The sequence below is a fragment of the Pseudophryne corroboree genome, chromosome 1 (assembly GCF_028390025.1).
Source record: "Pseudophryne corroboree isolate aPseCor3 chromosome 1, aPseCor3.hap2, whole genome shotgun sequence".
NCBI classification, from domain to species: Eukaryota; Metazoa; Chordata; class Amphibia; order Anura; family Myobatrachidae; genus Pseudophryne; species Pseudophryne corroboree.
Window position 1 is genome coordinate 982,511,706 of NC_086444.1, and position 26,766 is coordinate 982,538,471.

At 48.2% G+C, this 26,766-nt stretch overlaps 1 protein-coding gene across 5 annotated transcripts in view; it reads right to left on the reverse strand.

Annotated features, from left to right (window-relative positions):
- The window catches only part of FHIP1A (FHF complex subunit HOOK interacting protein 1A), a 662,899-nt gene that overhangs the window by 35,908 nt on the left and 600,225 nt on the right, over positions 1-26,766 (reverse strand). For all 5 annotated transcript variants that reach the window (XM_063920560.1, XM_063920559.1, XM_063920561.1 and 2 more), the window contains one exon: positions 11,164-11,348. In XM_063920560.1, coding sequence (XP_063776630.1) covers positions 11,164-11,348 — 185 coding nt within the window. The remainder of the gene's footprint in view (positions 1-11,163; positions 11,349-26,766) is intronic.

The following is a 26,766-nucleotide window of genomic DNA, read 5'->3' on the forward strand; positions in this document are numbered from 1 at the left end:
CGGCAACGTCTGAAATTGGTAATGACAATCCTGTACTGCGAATCTCAGGTACTCCTGATGGGAAGGATATATGGGGACATGAAGGTAAGCATCCTTTATGTCCAGTGACACCATAAACTCCCCCTCCTCCATGCTGGCTATTATCGCCCTGAGCGATTCCATCTTGAATTTGAATCTTTTCATGTACAGGTTTAGGGATTTTAGATTCAAAATAGGTCTGACCGAACCATCCGGTTTCGGGACCACAAAGAGGGTTGAATAGTACCCTCTTCCCTGTTGGTTCAAGGGAACCCTGATAATTACTTGCTGTTGACACAGCGTTTAAATTGCAGCTAACACTACATCCCTGTCTGGGGTAGAAGCTGGTAAGGCCGACTTGAAAAATCGGCGTAGGGGCACCTCTTCGAATTTCAGTTTGTAGCCTTGGGAAACTATTTCCAACGCCAAAGGATTCAGGTCTGAGCTGACCCAGACCTGGCTGAAGAGTTGAAGACGAGCCCCCACCGGTGCGGACTCCCGCAGGGGAGCCCCAGTGTCATGCAGTGGGTTTTGTAGAAGCCAGGGAGGACTTCTGTTCCTGGGCACCAGCCGAAGCAGGTGTTCTTTTCCCTCTACCCTTACCTCTGGCAAGGAAGGAGGATCCCCGACCTCTTCTGGACTTTTGTGACCGAAAGGACTGCATCTGATATGTTGGAGTTTTCTTCTGCTGTTGGGGAATAAACGGTAAAAAGTTAGATTTACCTGCGGTAGCTGTGGAAACCAGGTCCGCCAGCCCATCCCCAAACAACACGTCTCCCCTATAGGGTAGAACCTCCATATGCTTTTTCGAATCCGCATCACCCATCCACTGGCGGGTCCATAAGGATCTTCTCGCTGAAATAGCCATGGCATTGGCTCTGGAAGCCAGTAATCCAATGTCCCTTTGAGCGTCTCTCATATACAAGACTGCGTCTTTGATATGGGCTAGAATTAACAAAACAGTATCTCTATCCATGGTATCAAGGTCAGCTGACAGGTTATCTGTCCAGGCTGAAATTGCGCTACATACCCATGCCGACGCAATTGTCGGTCTTAGCAAAGCTCCAGTATGTGAATAAATAGACTTTAAAGTAGTCTCTTGCCTGCGATCCGCAGGATCCTTGAGGGCCGCTGTGTCTGGAGACAGTAGCGCCACTTTCTTTGACAGGCGCGTTAAAGCCTTGTCCACAGTGGGAGAGGATTCCCAACGTACCCTGTCCTGTGTAGGGAAGGGGTATGCCATATTAATTCTTTTGGGAATCTGCGGTCTCTTATCCGGAGTCTCCCAAGCTTTTTCAAAAAACTCATTAAGTTCATGAGATGGGGGAAAGTTTATTATCTGTTTCTTTCCCTTAAACATTTGTACCCTCATGTCAGGAACAGAGGGTTCATCAGCAATATGCAACACATCACTTATTGCTATAATCATACACTGAATGCTCTTTGTCACCTTAGGGTGCAATTTAGCTTCATCATAGTCGACACTGGAATCAGAGTCCGTGTCAGTAGTTGTGTCCACAATTTTTGCCAAGGGACGCTTTTGAGACCCCGACGGGCCCTGTGAGTCGGTCCAATCCGAGGATTGACCCCCTGACGCCTCCCCGAATTCAGCCTTATCTAGCCTCTTATGTAAAGATGTCACACTTGCATTCAACATATGCCACATGTCCATCCATTCCTGAGTCGGCACTACCGACGGGGACACACCACTCATCTGCTCTACCTCCTCCTTGGAGAAGCCTTCCGCTTCAGACATGTCGACACGCACGTACCGACACCCCACACACACACAGGGATATACCTATAAGGGGACAAAACCCCAACCAGGCCCTTAGGAGAGACAGAGAGAGAGTTGCCAGCACACACCCAGCGCCCAAATGACACTGGAAAAACCAGTTAGCGCTTTTATATTATATATATATATCCAATTTCCCACTCACTGCGCGCCAATGTGCCCCCCCTTTCTTTTTTCCAACCTCTGAAGCGTTCAGCAGGGGAGAGTCCGGGGAGCCAGCGTTTCTCATGCAGCTCTGTGGAGAAAATGGCGCTGGTTAGTGCTGAGGGATCAAGCTCCGCCCCCCCCCAGCGGCGGCCTTCGGTCCCTCTTCAATTTTCACAAAAATGGCGGGGGATCATCTATTTGCTACCTCCGCAGCCTAATAGCACCTTATTGCCCAAAAACGAGGTTTATTGCTGCCCAGGGCGCCCCCCCCCCCCCTGCGCCCTGCACCCATCAGTGCTGTCTTGTGTATGGGAGCAATGGCGCGCACTTACCTCATGAAGATCTGAAGTCTTCTGCCACCTGAGATGTTTTCTTGTTTCTCATACTCACCCGGCTTCTATCTTCCGGCATCTGTGAGGAGGACGGTGGCGCGGCTCCGGGACGAACCCCAGGGTGAGACCTGTGTTCCGACTCCCTCTGGAGCTAATGGTGTCCAGTAGCCTAAGAAGCAGAGCCTATCAGTTAAGTAGGTCTGCTTCTCTCCCCTCAGTCCCACGATGCAGGGAGCCTGTTGCCAACACGACTCCCTGAAAATAAAAAACCTAACAAAATTCTTTTTCCACAGAAAACTCAGGAGAGCTCTCTGCAGTGTACCCTTCTCCTCTGGGCACAGAATCCAACTGAGGTCTGGAGGAGGGGCATAGAGGGAGGAGCCAGTGCACACCCATAGGAAAAGTTCTTTTAGGTGCCCATGTCTCCTGCGGAGCCCGTCTATACCCCATGGTCCTTACGGAGTCCCCAGCATCCTCTAGGACGTAACAGAAAATGAATTTATTCCACTTTGGAGTAAGGCTGTAACATAACAAAATGTGGAAAAAGTGAAGCGCTGTGAATACTTTCTGGATGCACTGTAAATAGACCCCTTAATGCTGATCATGTTCAGTGCTCCTGCGATGGTTGGTAGTCTCTCTGCCCTATGATTGTGTAGACTCAGAGGGGCTCATTTATTAACGAGTGATAAAACTTGTTGCGTATGATAAATGGTGCTCCAGCCAATCAGCTCATAACTTTCATGTGTTTGAAAAAAATTACAGCTGGGAGCTAATTGGCTGGAGCACCATTTATCATATGCAACAAGTTTTATTATTCACAACGGGTTTTATCACTCGTTGATAAATGGGCCCCAGAGTCTAATACAATAGAATGAGTTTGTTCACTGGTCATGTGAGTGTGATATGAATATAGTGTTCCTATATGTATTGATAGTAAAAGTCACTAGGATGTTCTATTGCTATTTAAAGATGCAATGGAACTGGATTCTAATACAATATGTACCTAGTAGATTATCACAAACTTGGGAAATGAAACTAATATATGTAATTCCATACGGTATATTGGGGGTCATTCCGACCTGATCGCTCGCTGCAGTTTATCGCAGCGATCGGGTCGGAACTGCGCATGCGCCGCCGTGCGCCGGCGCATGCCAGCCGTCGTTGCCTAGCGATCGCTTCTGAGGCAGAGGCGGTCGCTGGGCGGGAGGAGGCTGGACGGCGGCGTTAAGCCACTGTTTAGAGGGTGCGGTCCGGCCAACGCAGGCGTGGCCGGACCGATGGGGGGGGGGGGGGCGGGCCGCGGCGGCTGCGTGACGTTACACGTAGCCGCTGCGACCCGGGGCAGCGAAGAGGTTCTCCCGGCCAGCCGCAGGAGCTGCGCTGGCCGGGAGTAACTCCTGAGATGCAAAGCTTTCGCATTTCTGCGGGGGAAGGGGGCGGCACTGACATGCGGGGTGGACTCAGGGACGTGCAGTCAGGGGAGGCAGGGGAGGCAGTGCCTCCCCTGTCATTACTGATTAAAATAATATAAAGAAGATACTTATGACACATATTCTGTGTCATAAGTATTTGCTTTATATTATCCTAATCGTCCCAGTCCATTGTAAAGTGTTTGGGAGGCACCGATCGTGGTGCCTCCCTGTCAGATAGGGAAAGATATGGGAGCGGGGGGCGGGTGCGGGCGGGGCCTAGCAATGGGCATTAAAAGCCCATTGAAAATACATGGGAAAGCGGCACCATTAGTGGTGCCGCTTTCACACAGGGACGTGCTTTCAACCTATGAAAGCACGTCCCCTGTCAGTCAGGCCACAGTGATTGGCCAGCGGATCCGTCACTGGATCCGCTGTCAATCACTGTTGTGGGTGCGGCGGAGGTGCGGGCATCGGCGTGGGTGCGGGCGGCGGCTGTGCGGGCGTCGGGGGTGCGGGCGGCGTGGTTGCGGCGGTGCGGGCGGCGTGAGTGCGGGCGGCGGTGCAGAGTTTGAGCAGCGGAGCGGTAACCCATTTCAAAAATGGCGCTTCAGCGTCATTTTTGAAATTGAAGATGGCCGCCGCGAGCCAATCACGGCTCGCCGCGTCATCGCTCCGCCCCCTCTGGCTGACTTATATAAGTCAGCGCGAGGGAGCGGCTGTCAGTCCGACGGCGGAGGAGGAGCGGAGATGAGCTCCTGAAGGTTGAAGACGCCGGAAGTCCTGGATGGGCGGCGGCTATGCAAAAGAGCTTAGCAGCCGCCGCCCACCAGGTGAAGACGCTGGAAGCCCTGGGGAAGGCGGCGGCCATGCAAAAGAGCTTTAAGGCCGCTGCCTCCCAGGTGAAGACTTCAGAGAAAGACGCTGGAAGCCCTGGGGAGGTGGCTCCCCCCCAGGTGAAGACGCCTGAAGCCCTGGGGAAGCGGCGGCCATGCAAAAGAGCTTAAAGGCCGCCGCCCTCAGGTGAAGACCCTGTGCAATAAAACTTATTTCTCTAACGTCCTAGTGGATGCTGGGAACTCCGTAAGGACCATGGGGAATAGCGGGCTCCGAAGGAGGCTGGGCACTCTAGAAAGATCTTAGACTACCTGGTGTGCACTGGCTCCTCCCACTATGACCCTCCTCCAAGCCTCAGTTAGATTTCGTGCCCGGCCGAGGTTGGATGCACACTAGGGGCTCTCCTGAGCTCTTAGAAAGTTATAGTCTTAGAATTTGTTATTTTCAGTGAGACCTGCTGGCAACAGGCTCACTGCAGCGAGGGACTAAGGGGAGAAGAAGCGAACTCGCCTGCTTGCAGCCGGATTGGGCTTCTTAGGCTACTGGACACCATTAGCTCCAGAGGGATCGACCGCAGGCCCAGCCTTGATGTTCGGTCCCGGAGCCGCGCCGCCGTCCCCCTTACAGAGCCAGAAGCAAGAAGATGGTCCGGAAAATCGGCGGCATGAAGACTCTGTCTTCACCAAGGTAGCGCACAGCACTGCAGCTGTGCGCCATTGCTCCTCTCACACACTTCACACTCCGGTCACTGAGGGTGCAGGGCGCTGGGGGGGGCGCCCTGAGGCAGCAATAAAAACACCTTGGCTGGCTAAAATACCTCAATATATGGCCCCAGGGGCTATATATGAGGTAAATACCCCTGCCAGAATTCCATAAAAAACGGGAGAATAGGCCGCGAAAAAGGGGCGGAGCCTATCTCCTCAGCACACTGGCGCCATTTTTCCCTCACAGCTCGGCTGGAAGGAAGCTCCCTGGCTCTTCCCTGCAATTACTACAGTACAGTAAGAGGGAAAAGAGAGGGGGGGCATTAAAATTGGCACTGTATACAGTATATTATATAAAAAGCAGCTATTAGGGACATAACTCAGTTAGTCCCTGTATATATATAGCGCTCTGGTGTGTGCTGGCATACTCTTACTCTGTCCCCCCAAAGGGCTTTTGTGGGTCCTGTCCTCGTTTAGAGCATTCCCTGTGTGTCTGCGGTGTGTCGGTACGGCTGTGTCGACATGTTGAATGAGGAGGCTTATATGGTGACAGAACAGAGGCCGATATATGTGATGTCGCCCCCTGTGGGGCCGACACCAGAGTGGATGGATAGGTGAAAGGTATTAACCGACAGTGTCAACTCCTTACATAAAAGGGTGGATGACGTAACAGCTGTGGGACAGCCGGCTTCGCAGCCCGCGCCTGCCCAGGCGTCTCAAAGGCCATCAGGGGCTCAAAAACGCCCGCTCTCTCAGATGGCAGACACAGATGTCGACACGGAGTCTGACTCCAGTGTCGACAAGGTGGAGACACATACACAATCCACTAGGAACATCCGTGACGTGATCCCGGCAATAAAAAATGTGTTATACATTTCTGACTTTAACCCAAGCACCTCTAAAAATGGGTTTTAGGTTTGGGGAGAAAAAACAGGCAGTGTTTTGTTCCCCCATCAGATGAATAAATGAAGTGTGTGAAAGCGTGGGTTCCCCCGATAAGAAACTGGTAATTTATAAAAAGTTACTGATGGCGTACCCTTTCCCGCCAGGTGGATAAGTTACGCTGGGAGATATCCCCTAGGGTGGATAAGGCGCTCACACGTTTGTCAAAAAAGGTGGCACTGCCGTCTTAGGATACGGCCACTTTAATAGGTGCCTGTTGATAAAAAACAGGAGGCTATCCTGAAGTCTGTATTTACACACTCAGGTACTAGACTGAGACCTGCAGATAGTGCTGCTGCAGCGTGGTCGGTGACCCTGTCAAACAGGGATACTAGTTGGCAAACATAAAAACATATTAAAGACGTCGTCTTATATATGGGGGATGCACAGAGGGATATTTTGCCGGCTGGCATCCAAAATAAATGTAATGTCCATTCTGTCAGGAGGGTATTAGAGACCTATCACTGGACAGGTGATGCTGACTTAAAAAGCGCATAGAGAGCCTTATAAGGGTGAGGAATTATTTGGGGATGGTCTCTGGGACCTCGTATCCACAGCAACTGCTGGGAAGAAATAATTTTACCTCAGGTTTCCTCACAGACAAAGGTACAGTCCTTTCGGCTTCAGAAAAGCAAGCGGGTCAAATGGCGCTTCCTTTCTGTACAGAGACAAGGGGAAAAAAGCTGCACCAGTCAGCCTGTTCCCAGAATCAAGATTCTTCCCCCGCCTCCTGTGAGGCCACACCATGACGCGGGTGCTCCACAGGTGTAGCCAGGTACGGTGGGGGGCCGTCTAAAAAATTTCAGCAATTAGTGGGCTCGCTCACAGGTGGATCCCTGTTTCTTTCAAGTAGTATTTCAGGGGTACAAGCTGGAATTCGAGATGTCTCCCCCCAGCCGTTTCCTAAAATATGCCTTGCTGACAACTCCCTCAGGCAGGGAGGCTGTGCTAGAGGCAATTAATAAGCGGTATTCCCAGCAGGTAATACTCAAGGTGCCCCTACTTCAACAAGGACGGGGTTACTATTCCACACGGGTTGGGGTACCGAAACCGCATGGTTCGGTGTGACCCATTTTATATTTAAAATCCTTGAACACAAAAATTCAAGTTCAAGATGGAATCGCTCAGGGCGGTTATTCCAAGCCTGGACGAGGGGGATTACATGGTATCCTGGGACATCAAGGATGCTTACCTGCATGTCCCCATTTACCATCCTCGCCAGGAGTACCTCAGATTTGTGGTACAGGATTACCATTACCAAGTCCAGACACTGCCGTTTGGACTGTACATGGCACCGAGGGTGTTTTATCAAGGTAATGGCCGAGATGTTGATACTCCTTCAAAAAAAGGGAGTTGTAATTATCCCGTACTTGGACAATCTCGTTATAAGGGCGAGGTCCAAGGAGCAGTTGGTAGTCGGGGTAGCACTATTTTGGAAAGTGCTACAACAGCATGGTTGGATTCTAAACAGTCCAAAGTCACAGCTGGTTCCTATGACACGTCTACTGTTCCTGGGGATGGTTCTGGACATAAACCAGAAATAGTGTTTCTCCCGGAGGAGAAAGCCAAGGAGTTGTCATCTCTAGTCAGAGACCTCCTGAAGCCAAAATAGGTAGCAGTGCATCATTGCACGCGAGTCCTGGGAAAAATGGTAGCTTCCTACGAAGCAATCCCATTAGGCAGGTTCCATACAAGAACTTTTCAGAGGGACCTGTTGGACAAGTGGTCCGGATCGCATCTTCCGATGCATAGGCTGATAACCCTGTCTCCAAGGACCAGGGTATCTCTACTGTGGTGGCTGCAGAGTGCCCATCTTCAAGAGGGCCGCAGTTTCGGCATACAGGACTAGGTCCTAGTGACCATGGATTCCAGCCTTTGAGGCTGGGAGGCAGTCACACAGGGAAGAAATTTCCAGGGACTTTGGTCAAGTCAGGTTATTTCCCTACACATAAATATTCTGGACCTGAGGGCCATTTACAATGCCCTGAGGCCGGCAAGGCCTCTGCTTCAAAAACAGCCGGTACTGATCCAATCAGACAACATCACGGCAGTCGCCCATGTAAACCAACAGGGCGGCACAAGAAGCAGGATGGCGATGGCAGAAGCCACAAGGATTCTCCGATAGGCGGAAAATCATGTGTTAGCACTGTCAGCAGTGTTCATTCCCGGAGTGGACAACTGGGAAGCAGATCTTCTCAACAGACACGACCTCCACCCGGGAGAATGGGGACTTCCTCCAGAAGTCTTCCAATAGGATTGTACACCATTGGGAAAGGCCACAGGTGGACATGATGGCGTCCCGCCTCAACAAAAAGCTATAAAAGATATTGCACCGGGTCAAGGGACCCTCAGGCGATAGCTATGGACGCTCTGGTAACACCGTGGGTGTACCAGTCGGTTTATGTGTTCTCCCCTCTGCCTCTCATACCAAAGGTACTGAGAATAATAAGAAGGCGAGGAGTAAGAACGATACTCGTGGATGGCCAAGAAGAGCTTGGTACCCAGAACTTCAAGAATTTATATCAGAGGACCCATGGCCTCTGCCACTCAGACAGGACCTGCGGCAGCAGGGGCCCTGTCTGTTCCAAGACTTACCGCGGCTGCGTTTGTCGGCATGGCGGTTGAGCGCCGGATCCTGAAGGAAAAGGGCATTCCGGAGGAAGTCATTCCTACGCTTACTAAAGCCAGGAAAGAGGTTACAGCAACTCATTATCACCGCATATGGCGAAAATATGTTGCATGGTGTGAGGCCGAAAGGGCCCCAACAGAGGAATTTCAACTAGGTCGATTTCTGCATTTCCTGCAAGCAGGAGTGACTATGGGCCTTAAATTGGGTTCCATTAAGGTACAGATCTCGGCTCTGTCGATTTTCTTTCAAAAAGAACTAGCTTCAGTACCTGAAGTTCAGACATTTATAAAAGGAGTGCTGCAGAGTCAGCCCCCGTTTGTGCCTCCTGTGGCACCTTGGGATCTCAACGTGGTGTTGAGTTTCTTAAAATCACATTGGTTTGAACCACTAAAAACCGTGGATCTGAAATATCTCACGTGGAAGGTGGTTATGTTATTGGCCTTGGCTTCTGCCAGGCGAGTATCAAAGTTGGCGGCTTTGTCTTGTAAAAGCCCTTATTTGATTTTCCATATGGATAGGGCAGAATTGAGGACTCGTCCCCAGTTTCTCCCAAAGGTGGTGTCAGCGTTTCACCTGAACCAGCCTATTGTGGTGCCTAGGTTACTAGGGACTTGGAGGACTCCAAGTTGCTAGACGTTGTCAGGGCACTGAAAATATATGTTTCCAGAACGGCTAGAGTCAGAAAATCTGACTCGCTGTTTATCCTATATGCACCTAATAAGCTGGGTGCTCCTGCTTCTAAGCAGACTATTGCTCGTTGGATTTGTAGTACAATTCAGCTTGCACATACTGTGGCAGGCCTGCCACAGCCAAAATCTGTCAATGCCCATTCCACAAGGAAGGTGGGCTCATCTTGGGCGGCTGCCCGAGGGGTCTCGGCTTTACAACTTTGCCGAGCAGCTACTTGGTCAGGGGCAAACACGTTTGCAAAATTCTACAAATTTGATACCCTGGCTGAGGAGGACCTGGAGTTCTCTCATTCAGTGCTGCAGAGTCATCCGCACTCTCCCGCCCGTTTGGGAGCTTTGGTATAATCCCCATGGTCCTTACAGAGTTCCCAGCATCCACTAGGACGTTAGAGAAAATAAGAATTTACTCACCGGTAATTCTATTTCTCGTAGTCCGTAGTGGATGCTGGGCGCCCATCCCAAGTGCGGTTTATCTGCAATACTTGTACATAGTTATTGTTAACTAAATCGGGTTATTGTTGAGCCATCTGTTGAGAGGCTCTATTGTTTCATACTGTTAACTGTGTTTCATATCACGAGTTGTACGGTGTGATTGGTGTGGCTGGTATGAGTCTTACCCGGGATTCAAAATCCTTCCTTATTGTGTACGCTCGTCCGGGCACAGTACCTAACTGAGGCTTGGAGGAGGGTCATAGTGGGGGGAGCCAGTGCACACCAGGTAGTCTAAGATCTTTCTAGAGTGCCCAGCCTCCTTCGGAGCCCGCTATTCCCCATGGTCCTTACGGAGTTCCCAGCATCCACTACGGACTACGAGAAATAGAATTACCGGTGAGTAAATTCTTTTTTTTTTTTAAGACTGTGTGGTGTTTTTATTTTAATATTTTCTTTACAGGTGGGCAACAGGTGCCAGCAGGCCATTTATGTCCGGGCATGCTGGCACTTGTGGTTCTCCAAGTGCCAGCATGCTGGGGCAGGCTTGCTGGGACCTGTAGGCCACCTGTAAAGAACAATATTACTATTCTTTATAGGCGGACTACAGGTGCCAGCGGGCCAATTATGTCCGGGCATGCTGGCACTTGTGGTTCTCCAAGTGCCAGCATGCTGGGGCAGGCTTGCTGGGATCTGTAGGCCACCTGTAAAGAACAATTTTAACAATGAACCCCGCACCCACCGCCACCAGGGGTGCGGGGCATAGCACTGGGCTATCAGCCCAGTGCTGGTTATTGCTCGGGAGGGGGACCCCATGTTTATTTTTTGGGGTCCCCACTTCCGAGGAATTCCAGCCCTGGGCTGACTAGCTTGGGGGGGTAGATTAATGCTATGGCAGGGGGACCCCATACCGAGTGTCTCCCCTGCTATGGCATTACCCCCCCCCCCCCCCCACCGGCTGGTTCTGCCTGGTGCTGGTTTTATGAATAAAGGGGTGGGGGCTACGCTTTTTTTTTTCTCTATGGGGGGGGGGGGGGGGGATGAGTGCTGCTTGTGCCTCCCCAGCCACTGACCTCACCGCACGCCACTGGGTGGACTAGCCCTGTGCTGGGCGTCCCCCCGCATGTCTGAGTGCCTGATCGTAGCTCGATCAACTCGGAATGACCCCCATTCTCACTATTTTAAATACACATTTTGTGTTTGTATTAGTGGTACACAGAATTGCTCTTTACCTTTGTGTGTGACATTTGAATATATTATGTTGTTTCTCTCCAAAGTTCCATTGCTATCAGTAGAAGCTTTAGGACAGCAGTCTGGAGTCAAGGCCAAAAATCTAGCAGCAGATGCAGAATAGCAGTCTCGTTCTTTCACAGCCCATCTCTGGCTAACCATCATGTGGGTACATGGAATCAGATACCTGCCAGAGAAAATAGATTTGGTTACTGGCCCAGGTCAAACAATTTCTCTCTGGAAGGTTTCCAGAGGAGGAGTCAGGAAGATGCAATGATTTCTCAGTTATGCACTAGGATTCTGCATACCTTCTATCATCTGCATTCACACGTGTTGCAAGAGACTTTAGTTCAAAATTTTATTTTAATTTCTAAAGATTAGCATTCAGAGTCCCAACTGTTTAACACTTTAGACAACATAAGAGGCCCATGCCTAATCTGACAACTGGAAGGGAGCCCAAGGGGGGCTATTTCTGCTGCCGGTGTTTATATACCCTTGCAACGGCAACTCTCCTCTAATTGAATTGACCCCATGTATGTCCTTGTTCAGCGTTTTATGGATGACAAATGGACGTCACACTTCGTAATTCATGCCAAGACATAGGATGTAAATCACAGCTGTATATCTGGTCAGCTGTGACTATATTTACCGCCCATATTTGTAAATCCAACCAATGACCAGAACCTACGGCCTTTGTCATGCAGCAGTCCATCTACCTATTTATAGGCGGAATCACTTAATGACATCTTTCACAACACAACGATGGCCTGATTAATAGTTGCATGTACTGTAACAATGTGGCTGAGAAGAGTTATGGGCCCTACACATCCGGCGATGTACCGAACGAAGTGCCCGATGGGCGATAGGCAACCCGGCAGTGGGGGGGGGGGAGTCACGGGGAAAGTGAAGTTTCTTCACTCCCCCCATCACTCGGCTCCATAGCAGTGCATGCTAATATGGACGAGATTGTCCATATTGGCATGCATGTATAAGCGACCCAGCACCAACGATGAACGAGCACAGGGCCGTGCATCGTTCATCGTTGGTGCTTACGCACTGAATGATATGAACTATTTCTCGTTCATTAATGAACGAGAACGTTCATATCGTTCAGTTAGATCTTTTAGTGTGAAGGATTTAAATAGAAGATATGTGGGACTCAAAAAATAACAGGCGCTTAAACACACAAAGAAAATAAATACTTAGCAATATGTCCCTAGGGTAGACTCCACACTGCTACGTGGACAACTTTCTGTCTTCTTCAGCAAGATGTTTTTTCCTCTCGTGTGAATGTTGACATGGAAAAAGAGTGATATATATATGTATATGTGTAATAAAGTTTTTAACTGCACGCAAGTCTCTCTTATTGCTATACACATTCACACAGAGAAGGCGATATTCGTTTCACTGAAGAGGCGTACTCCGACTCACTTTCCACATAATGGGTTAAAACCCATAAAGGTATCTTTTATCCACCACTGTGTCAAACAGCATCAATCTGGTGCTGAACCCGATTTACCAGGAGGAATAAGCGTACCTCACTCACACAAAAGAGAGGCTGATTGAAGCGCGTAAAGGTTTATTTTGTGTTAGTGACCAGCTGAGATTGTGGATCCTTTTCAATATACCATCTAGGTATGAACTAAATATTTAAAAAAAAAAAAAATTCTTTTTTCTTGCAAATTTTATCTTGTGCATGTGATTGTAAATTTGGACTTTATCTCATGTTTGAGTCTTGCTGCTATTACATTCTTCAGACCTTTTTTCAGAACTTTTTTAAACTTTGTTTGTTTTGTGCTTTTTTCCCAATTGTGTGGGGCACCTTTTTAATAAAGAAAACATTTGTTTCATGTGGACTTGCGTGCAGTTAAAAACTTTATTACACATATATATATATCACTCTTTTTCCATGTCAACATTCACACGAGAGGAAAAAACATCTTGCTGATGAAGACAGAAAGTTGTCCACGTAGCAGTGTGGAATCTACTCTAGGGACGTATTGCTAAGTATTTATTTTCTTTGTGTGTTTAAGTGTCTGTTATTTTTTGAGTCCCACATATCTTCAATTTAAATCTGTTTAACTTTTTGAATTGGTGGTGAGGTTCAACTGTGGTGAATCATCTTGAGGGCAGCTTTTAGTGCGCCATTTATTGGGATTCACAAACTTCTTCTTCTCTTTAAGTGTGAAGGGCCTATAAGTCTCAAAGGGTTGCTCAAAGTTGTGAATGTAGACTCTGACACAAGCACAGTTGCTAAACATCACAAGATCCATCCAAACTTGCGAACAATTCTAAATCAGGCCCTAAGTGAGAAGCAGAGGAAACCTCCCCAATGTGTCCATAGAAGCCTGTATATAGAGAGAAGGAATATGTGTGTGGAGAACACTACTTGCATAATATGTGCAGTCATAGTGCCTGTTGGTATAAATTTGGGAGTTAGTGTTGGTATAACCAATGTGTTATTAATAGAGAGATTAGGTACTGTAGTGTCCTATTTGGTCTTATTCTTGATCTTCAACAACACATCTCTCTCTATACTGCAGTGTTCTATCCAACAGCTGTTATAATGACTAGCGGTCTAAGCTGACTATGTAGATCAATGCATATTTTATATCCAATTTGTGTTACGCATAAAAAGGATTTAATGAAAAAACCAGACCTTGTTCACATCAGGAAGTAAATGAGGCAGCGCACAGAAAGTGCAGAGAGCCGAGGCTCACCCCTGCTGGGAAAAGATGTGGCCCAAGTGTTTGGTAAAGCTGCTCTTTGATTATGTTAAATACTTTTTTATTCCTACTAAAGAACACAAATAAAACTGCACAGCTCTTTGATGCCCAATGTCTCGCTAAATTCCTAAACTAACAAGTGTTGGTGTGAATTTAGACTATGGTTACTATATCCCAATCTTCTGTCTCTTCACATGGGCAATAGGGGCGGGTTAGGATCACATTATATTGATATTTATTTAATCTTCCTCCTCATACAGCCACAGGTGCAGCAGCATATAGCGAGCTGTAATATATTACAGCCCTGCCATTTACATAGTGCATGGTTTGTTCCCAGGATTTACGTTATATATAAAATGAGAGAGAGAGATAAACATACATATTATATATACACACATGCAGTACAGTACAGTACACATATACATACATTACATCAACGTTTCCTAAACCATACTTGCCTACTCTCCCGGAATGGTCGGGAGGTTCCCGAAAATCGGGTGACCCTCCCGGCCCCCCGGAAAAGCAGACAAGTCTCCCAATTTATGTGTTCCCCCCTGCCCGGCCGCCCACTTTGTGAGTAAAGTGGGCGGTCCGGGCAGTTGATGACGCGATTCTTGTTGAATCGCATCATCATAGCCACGCCCCCTGCAGTATAATGCCGGTAGTAGCCCCCTGCAGTATAATGCCAGTAATTACTCTCTTCCGGAGAGAGTAGCCAAAAAATCGGTAAGTATGTCCTAAACTCAATCCAGAAACCCCCCCTAACAGTCCTAGTTTTAGTGATATTCATGCTTCAGCACAAGTGACTTAATCAGTACCTCGGTCATTTTGATTTAACCATTGGTGTTCAATAAAGAATATCCGTAATACAGATGTGTCTTCTATAGTTGTTGCTACGGAAGGCAGCGCATCGTGAATCTGCTGTGATGCATAGAACTGCCTCCCACAACATCATCTCCCCATTATTCACTATGGAAAGTGGGCACACCGGCAGTGTTTATGGGGTAGCGGGAGCATCGCTCCCTGCTATCTGTTGCTGCATTCTGTAATATTTTGGAGCAGGTAGTGGGCGCATGCATACTGTACACTATGCCACAATTTGTAGCCTGCGATGCGTACCAAGTTCTATGAGGACACATCTGTACTTGTAATGTAAGGGTGTGTTGAGTACCAAGCTTGGGAAACACTGCCATTTACATTTCTACCAGATGTGTGGCATGAATAGGCTTACCATACCATCTCTTCAAATCGGAACACTAATGAATTACACAGGTTCTCTAGTTGTTAAAAAAAACAGGTGATATGCAGGTTTGAAGTCAGCCAGCCACAGAACCTGTGTAATTCTTGAGTGTCCCAGTGTAAAGGGACAGTAAGGTAAGCGTAGACATGAAGCATTTAACAATGCTAGCTCAAAGTTACACATCAGCAGAGTTAGAGCTCAGCGTTGCATGGTCATAGGATACCCCCTTTACAACAAATTAGTTTGTCAGCATTCTGCCCTATTAGAGCGGCCCTGGTCAACTGTAAGTGTTGCCACTGTAAAATGGAAACATCTAGTAGCAGCAACAGCTCAGCTGGGATGTGGTAGGCCACACACGCTCACATTAAGGGACCACTGAGTGCTGAAGAGTGTAGCGATTAACAATCATATTTCCTCAGATGCAACAATCAGTTCCAAATTGACTCTAGAATCAACATCAGCATAAGAACCCTTTGTCGCCAGATTCATGAACTGGGTTTCCACTGCTGAACTGCTGCAAATAAGCCTCATATGACCATGCACAATGTAAAATGTCTGCTGGAATGATGTACATTGCTCCAATCAAACAGTTCCTAACTGTCATGTGTTTAGCTCCTAACCGTCACGTCAGGTATTTGAAAAATGACAGTTGGGAGCTGATTGGCTGGAGCACCATTTATCATACAGAACGAGTTTTACCATTCACAATGAGATTTATCACTTGTTGATAAATGAGCCCCATAATTTACTGCAAGATAAATGGACCTTTTCATTTTCAGTATGTTAAATGTAAGAAAAACATGAATAGACAAAGGCTGGCAAAGCCTGAAACACAAATACTATGGGGCTCATTTATCAATGAGTGGTGAATGACAAAACTTGTTGAATGAAGTGGTGAATGATAAAACTTGCTGCGTAAGCTATATGGTGCTCCAGCCAATTAGCTCTTAACTGTAATGTACTTAAACAAAAAACAAGGCTGCGCCTGTGAAGTTACTATGCCGGTGGTTCAATGTCATGTGTTTAGCTCCTAACTGTCATGTGTTTGAAAAATTTCAGTTGGCAGCTGACTGGCTGTAGCACCATTTATCACATGCAACAAGCTTCATCATTCGCAACAAGTTTTAGCACTCGTAGCACTTCCAGAGATACTATTTGATGTTATCCATATTCAATTAGCAGAATAAAGTCCGATGTACTATTAATAGCAATCTCCTGCACTGTGAGATTAACAAGCCATCATAGGCATGCGCACAGGTTGTACCTGGTGCGCACAGGCACCCCCTAATGTCCGCCACGCACGCCACGTCTGCAGCACAGTGACTGCCTGCTGCTCATACCTGTGCCTACATGCCAACCCATCCCCCTCCCCCTCGACGTTGCGCTCGGACGGACTGTTATGTCTAGGATTGACCGGCGGCCCCACTGGGTCTCCTCCTGACTCCACCCCTTGATGTCACGCCGTGCGCCTACCCACCAGCACTCACTCTCTCTCTCCTTGTGTGCCGTCACAGCCACACAGCGTTCCTCTCAGGAGGACCCGGAGGACAAATTCAGTAGACAGTTCAGCTGAGACTGAGAAAGTACTGTCACTGCTCAGCTAGAGATAAAGTCGCTGGAGATAAAGTACCAGCCAATCGGCTCCTAACTGTCATTTTTCAAACAGCCTGTGACATAGAAGTTAGGAGCCGATTGGCTGGTACTTTATCTCCAGCGACTTTATCTCCATCCAAGGCTTAGTAAATAGACCCCTAAGTATGAAAACTGCAGTTCTGCAGATGAGCCTGCTCCTGCAGGGGATAGAGAGGGGGCCAGCCAGGGGGAATATACGTACTATCTGTTTGTTTGTATATATACTGTACATGAAGTTGCCCCCTCCCCCCAAAAAAAATAAAAAAAGATCTGTATGTGTACTCAGGGAAAAAAAATAAGAAAAGAAAATGGTTATAAAAATATATTAGCTGAGCCAAGAACTCAGTAGTTTGCCAAGTGGGTGTGTTATGTGTATCTGGCGCTGTGGGGTCATACTGTGCATAATGTGAATTTGGCTCATGCCGTGTGACGTAATGTGAATTTGACTCATACCGTGTGAAGTAATGTGAATTTGGCTCATGCCGTGTGACGTAATGTGAATTTGATTCATACCGTGTGAAGTAATGTGAATTCGGCTCATGCCTATTTCTTTACTGGATCCATTATATTTGCAGGTACCCCCCAAAACCACACATTGATAAATATACCCATTACAACCCTCTGACTCAGGCTGCAGGATGGTTTCACCCCCCCCCCCCCCCCCTCTCTGTGAGAATAGATTAAGGAGCATTCTACAAAACCCCTTTAATCCCATTTATAGCTGTAGCCTTTGCTGATGCTACCAATTATAACTATCTATGCCCACATATTTGGTGATGATTTATGAAACAGCAGTGCTTAAGGTGGTTTCTTATTCTGAATGCCTTCTTTTATTTTTTAAGTCTTTTGTCAACGCAGTTCACCCTAAAAGAGATTTAAGGTTTAATTTACTGCTTTGCCAAAAACTAAACCCGGTGTGTACCTACAACAGATATACGCATGTGCAGATCAGGGAGTGCGATGCTGCGGTGACAGGCAGCGTTGCAGAAAATGGGGCATGTTACACAGCGCATGCGCACAGCATCTAATCATCGCTGTGGCCCGCAGGTGGGACAGCGGGACAGTCCCCCAAAAAATGGGGCTGAACCGCAAAAAAAGGTACAGTTGGGCGGTGTGTAGATAGATAGATAGATAGATAGATAGATAGATAGATAGATAGATAGATAGATAGATAGATAAACTCTCTAGAAAAAGGGCACTCGCAATTATAGAAAAACAGTTGAAATTTTATTTTCACCCACACTGGGCACTTTGTAAAAAAAAGTCTCTAAATGTGGTATAAACACTCATACAATGAAAAATTATTAATTCAGCCTGCTAGATAAAGAGCTCTATTTCCTTATAAAATATTAGTTGTGATTTAGGGGCAGATTTATTAAGCATGGTGAAGTGATGAAGTGAAAGGTGATAAAGCACCAGCCAGTCAGCTCCTAACTACCATGTCACAGGCTGGGTTTAAAAAATGACAGTTAGGAGCTGACTTGCTGGAACTTTATCTCCATCCACTTTATCACTTCACCAGGCTTAATAAATCTGCCCCTTAGTCTAGAAATGCCTTTCACTTCTGTTTAACCTTCACCTATATATTGAGGCACTCTGTACAACATTGTCGTATAGTTAATTTTCTACACTAGTCTCATTTTTTTTTTTTTTGTAAACTAGAAATTCATGTAAATCCAGTTATAACTGATGTATAAAATGTATATGTCAGAAAGCTGTAACTTAGTAGCTTTGCTGCTGGTTACCGTGACATCATACCTAGGTTTGTTACATCACTAGCCTGTGACATCACAATGCTTCTTCCTGTAACATTCTATCTACAGCTGCAGCAGTTTCCAGTTACCATGCAGGAAGACAGGTAGGAGGAAGTGAGTCCTACATAGCAGGGTATGATGGAGGGGGGTAAGGAAGACAGATGAATCCACAATGGATTGGAGAGTCAGGCTACACCGCAGGTGGAATGCTGGTGCGGGTCTCTATGGTGGAAGTCTTGAGACAGGAGCTGGAACCTGGAAGACAATCACAGGAGAGAGACAAACAGGAACTAGGTTTGACAACCAAAGCACTGACGCCTTCCTTGCTCAGGCACAGTGTATTTATACCTGCAGCAAGGAAGGGATTGGCTAGGCAATTATGCAGATTATCAATACTGAGAACAGATTGGTGGAAATGATCAGCTGACAGAATCCAAGATGGCTGCGCCCATGCAGACACTTGGAGGGAAGTTTGGTTTGTAATCCATGTGGTAATGAAAACAGTAATGGCGGCGCCGGCCACCGGAGACAGGAGGCGCCAGGCTGACAGATGCACATCCAACCACGCGGACACAGCGGAGGCCGCGGCTGACGTAATCGCCACTCAGACACTCTGCATGCAGAAGTTCAGGGACGGCGGCGGAGGCCGCGGGAGACGCCATGCCAGGTGTAATATGGCGTTTACTGTGACAGCGTCCCAGAGTGACAGGAGAGGATACAGGAATGTACACATCAGGATAACAGATGGGATCCGGTCCTGGAGCGCTGAGCCAACCTTAGGAGGCATCTGATGGGTAAGAAATGGCGTCCAGATACCCGGATCGTGACAGCACCCCCCCCTTTAGGAGTGGCCCCAGGACACTTCTTTGGCTTTTGAGGAAACTTGGAATGGAATCTCCGGACCAAGGCAGGAGCATGGACATCAGAAGCATTGGTCCATGAACGTTCCTCAGGACCATAACCCTTCCAGTCAATAAGATATTGTAGTTGACCGTAACGGTGACGTGAGTCCAGGATCTTGGCCACTTCATACTCAACGCCTCGTTGAGTTTGGACTTTCGGAGTTGGAGGAAGTGAGGAATGAAACCGATTCAAGATCAGCGGTTTCAACAGGGAAACATGGAATGTCCTGGGTATTTTTAAGAAGGGAGGCAACTGGAGTCTGTAAGCAACAGGATTGATGACTTGTTCAATCTTGAAAGGACCGATATAGCGAGGTGCAAACTTCATACTGGGAACTCTTAACCTCAAATTCTTCGTGGATAACCATACCCGATCACCCACCTTGAGAGCAGGAACTGCTCGACGCTTCTTATCCGCAAACTTCTTGTACCTGAACGATGCCTTGAGCAGAGCTGATCGTACGCTCTTCCAGATATTGGCAAACTGATGCAAGGTGATATCCACTGCGGGAACAGAAGTTGCTGGAAGCGGTTGGAACTCAGGGACTTTAGGGTGGAATCCAAAGTTAGTGAAGAATGGTGTTGAAGCAGATGAAGAATGATACTGGTTGTTATGACAGAACTCGGCCCAGGGAAGTAATTGAACCCAGTCATCTTGAGAGGAGGACACATAGATGCGGAGGAAGGCCTCCAAGTCCTGATTCACCCTCTCGGTTTGACCATTGGTCTGAGGATGGTAAGCCGTGGAAAACTTTAGCTTGACTTGGAGGACTTGACATAAACTTCGCCAGAATTTGGCTGTGAATTGAACTCCTCGATCTGAGATAATTTCTTCAGGAAGACTGTGGAGTCGGAAGATCTCTTGTATGAATACTTGAGCCAACTTGGAAGCTGACGGAAGACCGGTGAGAGGAATGAAGTGTGCCATCTTGGTGAACCGGTCAACTACCACCCAGATGGTATTGAACTTGTTACACATGGGTAAGTCTGTAATGAAATCCATCGACAAGTGGGTCCATGGTCGACGGGGAACGGATAGTGGAACCAGTTGCCCCGCAGGCGACTGGCGGGATACTTTATGTTGGGCACACTTTGGGCAAGATGCAATAAACTCCAAGACGTCCTTTTTCAGAGTTGGCCACCAATAGGACCTAGAGATAAACTCCAGGGTTTTTTGGATACCTGTATGTCCGGCAAAACGGGAAGCATGGGCCCAATGCATGAGCTTCTTCCTTAGCATCGGCTTCACAAAACTTTTCCCTGATGGGGGCGTAGAGTCCATCCCTACCGTGGAGAATGCCAACGGATTTATAATAGGATGCTTGTCTGAAGACTCTGACTCATTTTCTTGCTCCCATGAGCGGGAAAGGGCATCGGCCTTGCGATTCTGAGAGCCCGGACAGAACTGGAGTTTAAAGTCGAACCTGGAAAAGAAAAGTGCCCATCTGGCCTGACGAGGGTTGAGACATTGTGCGCCCTTCAGGTATAAAAGGTTCTTGTGGTCTGTAAGTATGGTGATTGAATGAGAAGCTCCCTCCAACAGATACCTCCACTCTTCTAGAGCGAGCTTGATGGCTAGCAACTCCTGGTCGCCAATGGCATAGTTGCGCTCAGCTGGGGAGAACTTCCGGGAGAAGAAACTGCAAGGGTGTAAATGGCCATCTTTAGCCCTCTGAGATAACACCGCTCCTACTCCAACGGAGGAGGCATCCACCTCTAAGATGAAAGGAGAGTCGATGTCAGGCTGTTTCAGAACAGGCGCAGAGATGAACCTTTGTTTTAAAAGATGAAATGCTTGCATGGCTTCTTCAGACCACTTGGACGGGTTAGCACCCTTCTTAGTGAAAGCAGTAATAGGCGCCACAATGGTGGAAAAGTCTCGTATAAACTTTCGGTAATAGTTGGCGAACCCTAAGAACCTCTGGACCCCTTTGAGGGTTAAGGGTACCGGCCAATTTTGGATTGCTTGTAGTTTCTCAGGATCCATCTCTAGTCCGGAACCGGACACAATGTACCCTAGAAACGGAATGGACTTGACTTCAAAGACGCATTTTTCTAATTTGCAATAGAGATGATTGACACGGAGACGGGACAGAACCTCTTTAACCCAAAAACGACGTTCCTCTAAATCGTTGGCAAAAATGAGGATATCGTCTAGATAGACCACGACATGACGGTATAGAATGTCTCTGAAGATCTCATTGACAAAATGCTGGAAGACAGCTGGAGCATTGCTCAATCCGAAGGGCATGACGAGGTACTCATAATGTCCGTCACGGGTGTTAAAGGCGGTCTTCCACTCGTCACCCTCACGGATCCGGATGAGATTGTATGCACCTCGCAAGTCCAGCTTTGTAAAGATGGTAGCTCCGCTAACTCTGTCAAAGAGCTCAGTAATCAGGGGTAAAGGATAACGGTTCTTGATGGTAATGTCGTTCAAACCTCTGTAGTCGATGCACGGCCGCAGACCACCATCTTTCTTTTTTACAAAAAAGAAGCCTGCGCCGGCTGGAGAAGAAGAAGGTCGAATGAACCCCTTTGCTAGGTTCTCTTTAATATATTCCTCCATAGAATGCGTCTCAGGCAGAGACAACTGATAAGTTCGGCCTCGAGGTGGAACCTTCCCTGGAACGAGATCAATCGGACAGTCCCATTCTCTATGAGGAGGAAGGATATCAGCAGAAGCTTTACTGAACACATCCGTGAAATCTTGATATGGAGGAGGTGGAACATCAGACGACCTGGGGGAGGAAGAACAGACAGGCAATACTTTAAACAAACATGTCTCAGCACAGGAGGAACCCCATGCCAGGATTTGCGTAGTCGTCCAATCAATTGTAGGATTGTGAAGACGGAGCCATGGAAGGCCCAGGACCACAGGATGTGTGGCTCTTGGAATCACTAAAAAAGAAATAAGTTCGGAATGAAGAACTCCCACTCTCAGACGAACTGGTAGAGTCCTTAAAGAAATAACTGCATCAAAAATTTTGCTGCCATCCACGGCAGTTAAAGAAATGGACGAAGAAAGTCTCTCGGTGGGTAGGGACCACCGTTTAACATAGGCTTCGGTAATAAAGTTCCCAGCTGCTCCGGAATCAAGGAGGGCAATGACGTTCCGATAACGTTGAGCAACTTGAAGCGAGACTGGGAGATTACAATCTTGAGGAGATGGAGAGGAGATCATTACTCCTAGCCGGACCTCTCCTTGGCGAGCTAGGATTTGGAGTTTCCCGGACGTTTGGGACAGGCATTAATGGTGTGAGACGGAGCTGCACAATAGAGACAGAGAAACTCGGAGAGACGTCTTCGGCGCTCAGCAGGAGTTAAACGGGAACGGCCAAGTTGCATGGGCTCATCTTTAGATGGTGACAGTTGACGAGGAGGAGGAGCAGAAGATTTTGGAGCAGATGATCTTCCACGCTCAGTTGCTCTCTCTCTGAAACGTAAATCAACTTTCGTGCAGAGTGAGATTAGCTCATCTAACTTAGAAGGTAAGTCTCTGGTAGCTAACTCATCTTTAATACGCTCAGATAAGCCATGCCAGAATGCAGCATACAGGGCCTCGTCGTTCCATGCCAGTTCGGATGCCAGGATCTGGAACTGTATCAGATATTGTCCTACAGTACGTGACCCCTGGCGTAAACGGAGAATCTCGGATGAAGCTGAGGTTACCCGGCCTGGCTCGTCGAAGATGCGCCTGAATGTTGACACGAAGGCAGTGTAGGAAGATAGCAGGGTGTCGGACCTCTCCCATAACGGTGATGCCCAATCAAGGGCTGAGCCACTGAGAAGAGAAATAATGTAGGCAATTTTTGTACGGTCACTGGGAAAATTGCCAGGTTGTAGCTCAAACTGAATCTCACACTGGTTGAGAAATCCCCTGCAGAATCTTGGAGATCCGTCAAATTTTGCTGGCGTTGGAAGATGAAGACGTGGAGCAGAAATGGGTAAGGTGGGTGGGGTTATAGCTAGAGTCACTGTGGTTGACGCACCAGACGCGCCTGATCCACGGAGAGTTGTCTGAATCCCATCCAGCCGAGTAGAGAGATCCTGGAGACAGCGGATGATGTGGCCCTGTGCAGCCTCCTGATGTTCTAGTCGGGCTGCCAGTTCTTGCATAGGCCTGGCCGCTTGATCCTGGTCTCCGGCTGGATTCATTAGGTCAGTGCTTACTGTCACAACTGAGGGCCTGAGCTGACGGGAGGCAGCCTCAGTTGTAGGGGCTGAGATGTACCGGAACCTGGGAGGTTGTATCAGACCCCTGGACATGTAAGTAACATGAATAATAACTGCCCGAAGGCGTGACCACGACAACTTGGATAAAAGTCAATGATGTTTATTATGACAACTCCGCAACACAGCAGCAGTAAAAGAAAACGTAAAAGTCAGCAAAGAATAAATACAGTTCCTGGGTACTACAGGATGGCAGGAGCCACAGGGCACTGGTAGTGTGAGATAGTTCTTATGATCTTCTAGATGGAAAGTCCTTACCAGGCCCGACTGTAGCAATGGAGATAACCCAGGATTGTGCCAGCTGGTGTTCCAGGAAAAGCTGGGTTGCTGAAGATAAAACAGCTGCTGTGGATACTGGCTGGAACCAGACTGTTGTTAGCACGGAGTGGATACTGACTGGAACCAGTTAAATAATAAATGAACTTGGGAGCGATGAAATATGAACTGAAATGTAGAACTTGAGAGCGGAGAAATAATAATACCGGTGGAGAGTGGTAAAGTGTAGAAAGGACACCGGCCCTTTAAGGAAAGCTGTACTCTGCTGGAAGCTGAGCTGGAAGCAGGTAATGTTGTAGCTGGAAACAGATGAATCCACAATGGATTGGAGAGTCAGGCTACACCGCAGGTGGAATGCTGGTGCGGGTCTCTATGGTGGAAGTCTTGAGACAGGAGCTGGAACCTGGAAGACAATCACAGGAGAGAGACAAACAGGAACTAGGTTTGACAACCAAAGCACTGACGCCTTCCTTGCTCAGGCACAGTGTATTTATACCTGCAGCAAGGAAGGGATTGGCTAGGCAATTATGCAGATTATCAATACTGAGAACAGATTGGTGGAAATGATCAGCTGACAGAATCCAAGATGGCTGCGCCCATGCAGACACTTGGAGGGAAGTTTGGTTTGTAATCCATGTGGTAATGAAAACAGTAATGGCGGCGCCGGCCACCGGAGACAGGAGGCGCCAGGCTGACAGATGCACATCCAACCACGCGGACACAGCGGAGGCCGCGGCTGACGTAATCGCCACTCAGACACTCTGCATGCAGAAGTTCAGGGACGGCGGCGGAGGCCGCGGGAGACGCCATGCCAGGTGTAATATGGCGTTTACTGTGACAGCGTCCCAGAGTGACAGGAGAGGATACAGGAATGTACACATCAGGATAACAGATGGGATCCGGTCCTGGAGCGCTGAGCCAACCTTAGGAGGCATCTGATGGGTAAGAAATGGCGTCCAGATACCCGGATCGTGACAATTACAATATGACACATTCATTTTCACCAGCAGGGGATTTAGCAATTCAGATGTTGGGTATCCCCACTCCACAACATTGCAAACTTTTACACCCGGCCCACCTATTGGGTGTACTAATACCTGTGCCTCTGGCACAACGGGGCAGGGAGTACCTTCCACCTCCCCCCCTTGCACAAGGAACAGTTGCCTAAAGGCAGGCCAATGTTGGGGTTCTGCCCCCGGCACTTCCGCAACTCTGTCCAGTCCTTCCTTCCTCAAACCCCAACTAGGGGGCTGGCAAATTTCCGTACAGCACGTGGTCTCAATACCTAGTGCTGAGGATGGACCCTTCATCAGAAACAATTCAGCTGGTGGCTGCAGGGGAGTCACCAGCACAGGCTGGTCCTGTGCCAGCGCTCCCCCCTCAAAAGCCAGTATCTCACCTGCAGCTCCTTCTGCGCACACCTCCTCCTGGATAACCTCCTCCCCCGCCAGTCCTGTGCGCTTGGTAGCTGGTGGGGTACCAGTCAGGGTTTTAACAACTGAAGCTTCCACAATTATCTCCACAACTTGCTCTTGCTCTGCAGATGGAAGGGGAGCGGGTTGCACTGTGCCTTCACCCTGGTAAAGGAGACAAGGTAACAAGCGGCATCTCCCAACCTCCACTTGATCTTTAGTTGCTTGGGCCTGGCTTAAGGCAGGCACATCCCTCGGCACATAGTTATAGTCCACAACACTTTCACAGGTATTACGGTGGTGCAACACATCCTTTTCTGGTTCCTGCTCTGATATTATGTTAACAGTCTCTGCTACCAATGTCACTTTTGAATCACAGGGTACGTACCAGTATTCACATCGCAGCTCCTCATTCTCCAAATCGTTAAAATGGAATAATCCTTCATAATCTTCTTGTGGAGTTAGGGTAGCAGGAGATACACAGGGCATTTTCTCATCAGCCTTCCTGAGTGAAATGAATGGGGCTGCCGTTGCCAATCCATCGCGATGAGACTCCCCCAGCTGAATAAGCTGGGCATCCTGGAGCAAAAGGCCATCCGTGACTGGTATGTTTGTAGTCGGGGAGTGGAACAATACTCCCCCATCCATGGTGATCTCTTGGGCACAGTCTTCATTGATTCCCTGGCAGCTGGTTACTAGGTCTACATCTTCCACCTCAGCAAAAGGGAAGGTGTAGCACAGCTCCTCCTGGGATGCCTGTATTGTGGGCATAGCCTTCACTTCAGCGCTAGCCTCTCCCAGCATAGTACACCGGGCAACTGCTTCCCTTGGGTGTGGGAGAAGCTGTTGCAGACGGTGCCTTTCTGCATCCACCCTGCAACACTGGTCTAGCCATGCTGGGGTATCCAGGAGCCCCTGATCCATTGCCTCTTCCTCTGCCACAATGAAGCACTCCTCCAGACACTCCAGCTGTTCCCACACACTCATCCCTGGGCCGAGATGAAGGATCCACGTCCGGTAATCGGTGAACGCTTTTGTTGGATCCCGCTGATCCTGGGGAATTAAGCTGGAGGATTTCCCTGCGAGTGCAGAATTGGAAAGGGATGCCTCGCAGCTGGCATTCTGCTATCAGCTCCTCCATGCTCATTTCTTCCAATGTGGTTATGGGCCCCGTTGACAATGACTTTGCTCCCTTGGTAACAGGCACTTGCAAGGCGGACCCCTCAGTCATCTGCCCGGGTTGCAGCGGCGCCATTTTGGATATTTCCTCTGGCTCTAACCCAGAAGATAATTGATTCTGGACTTTCCCTTCAGCCTCAGAATATTGACTTCTCTGCATCATTTGGGTCACTGTAGCACTCACTTCCTCTGTGAATTCTACAAACGCTGGCTCCCCCAGCAGATTCCATGAGGCTGCCTCACTTTTACAG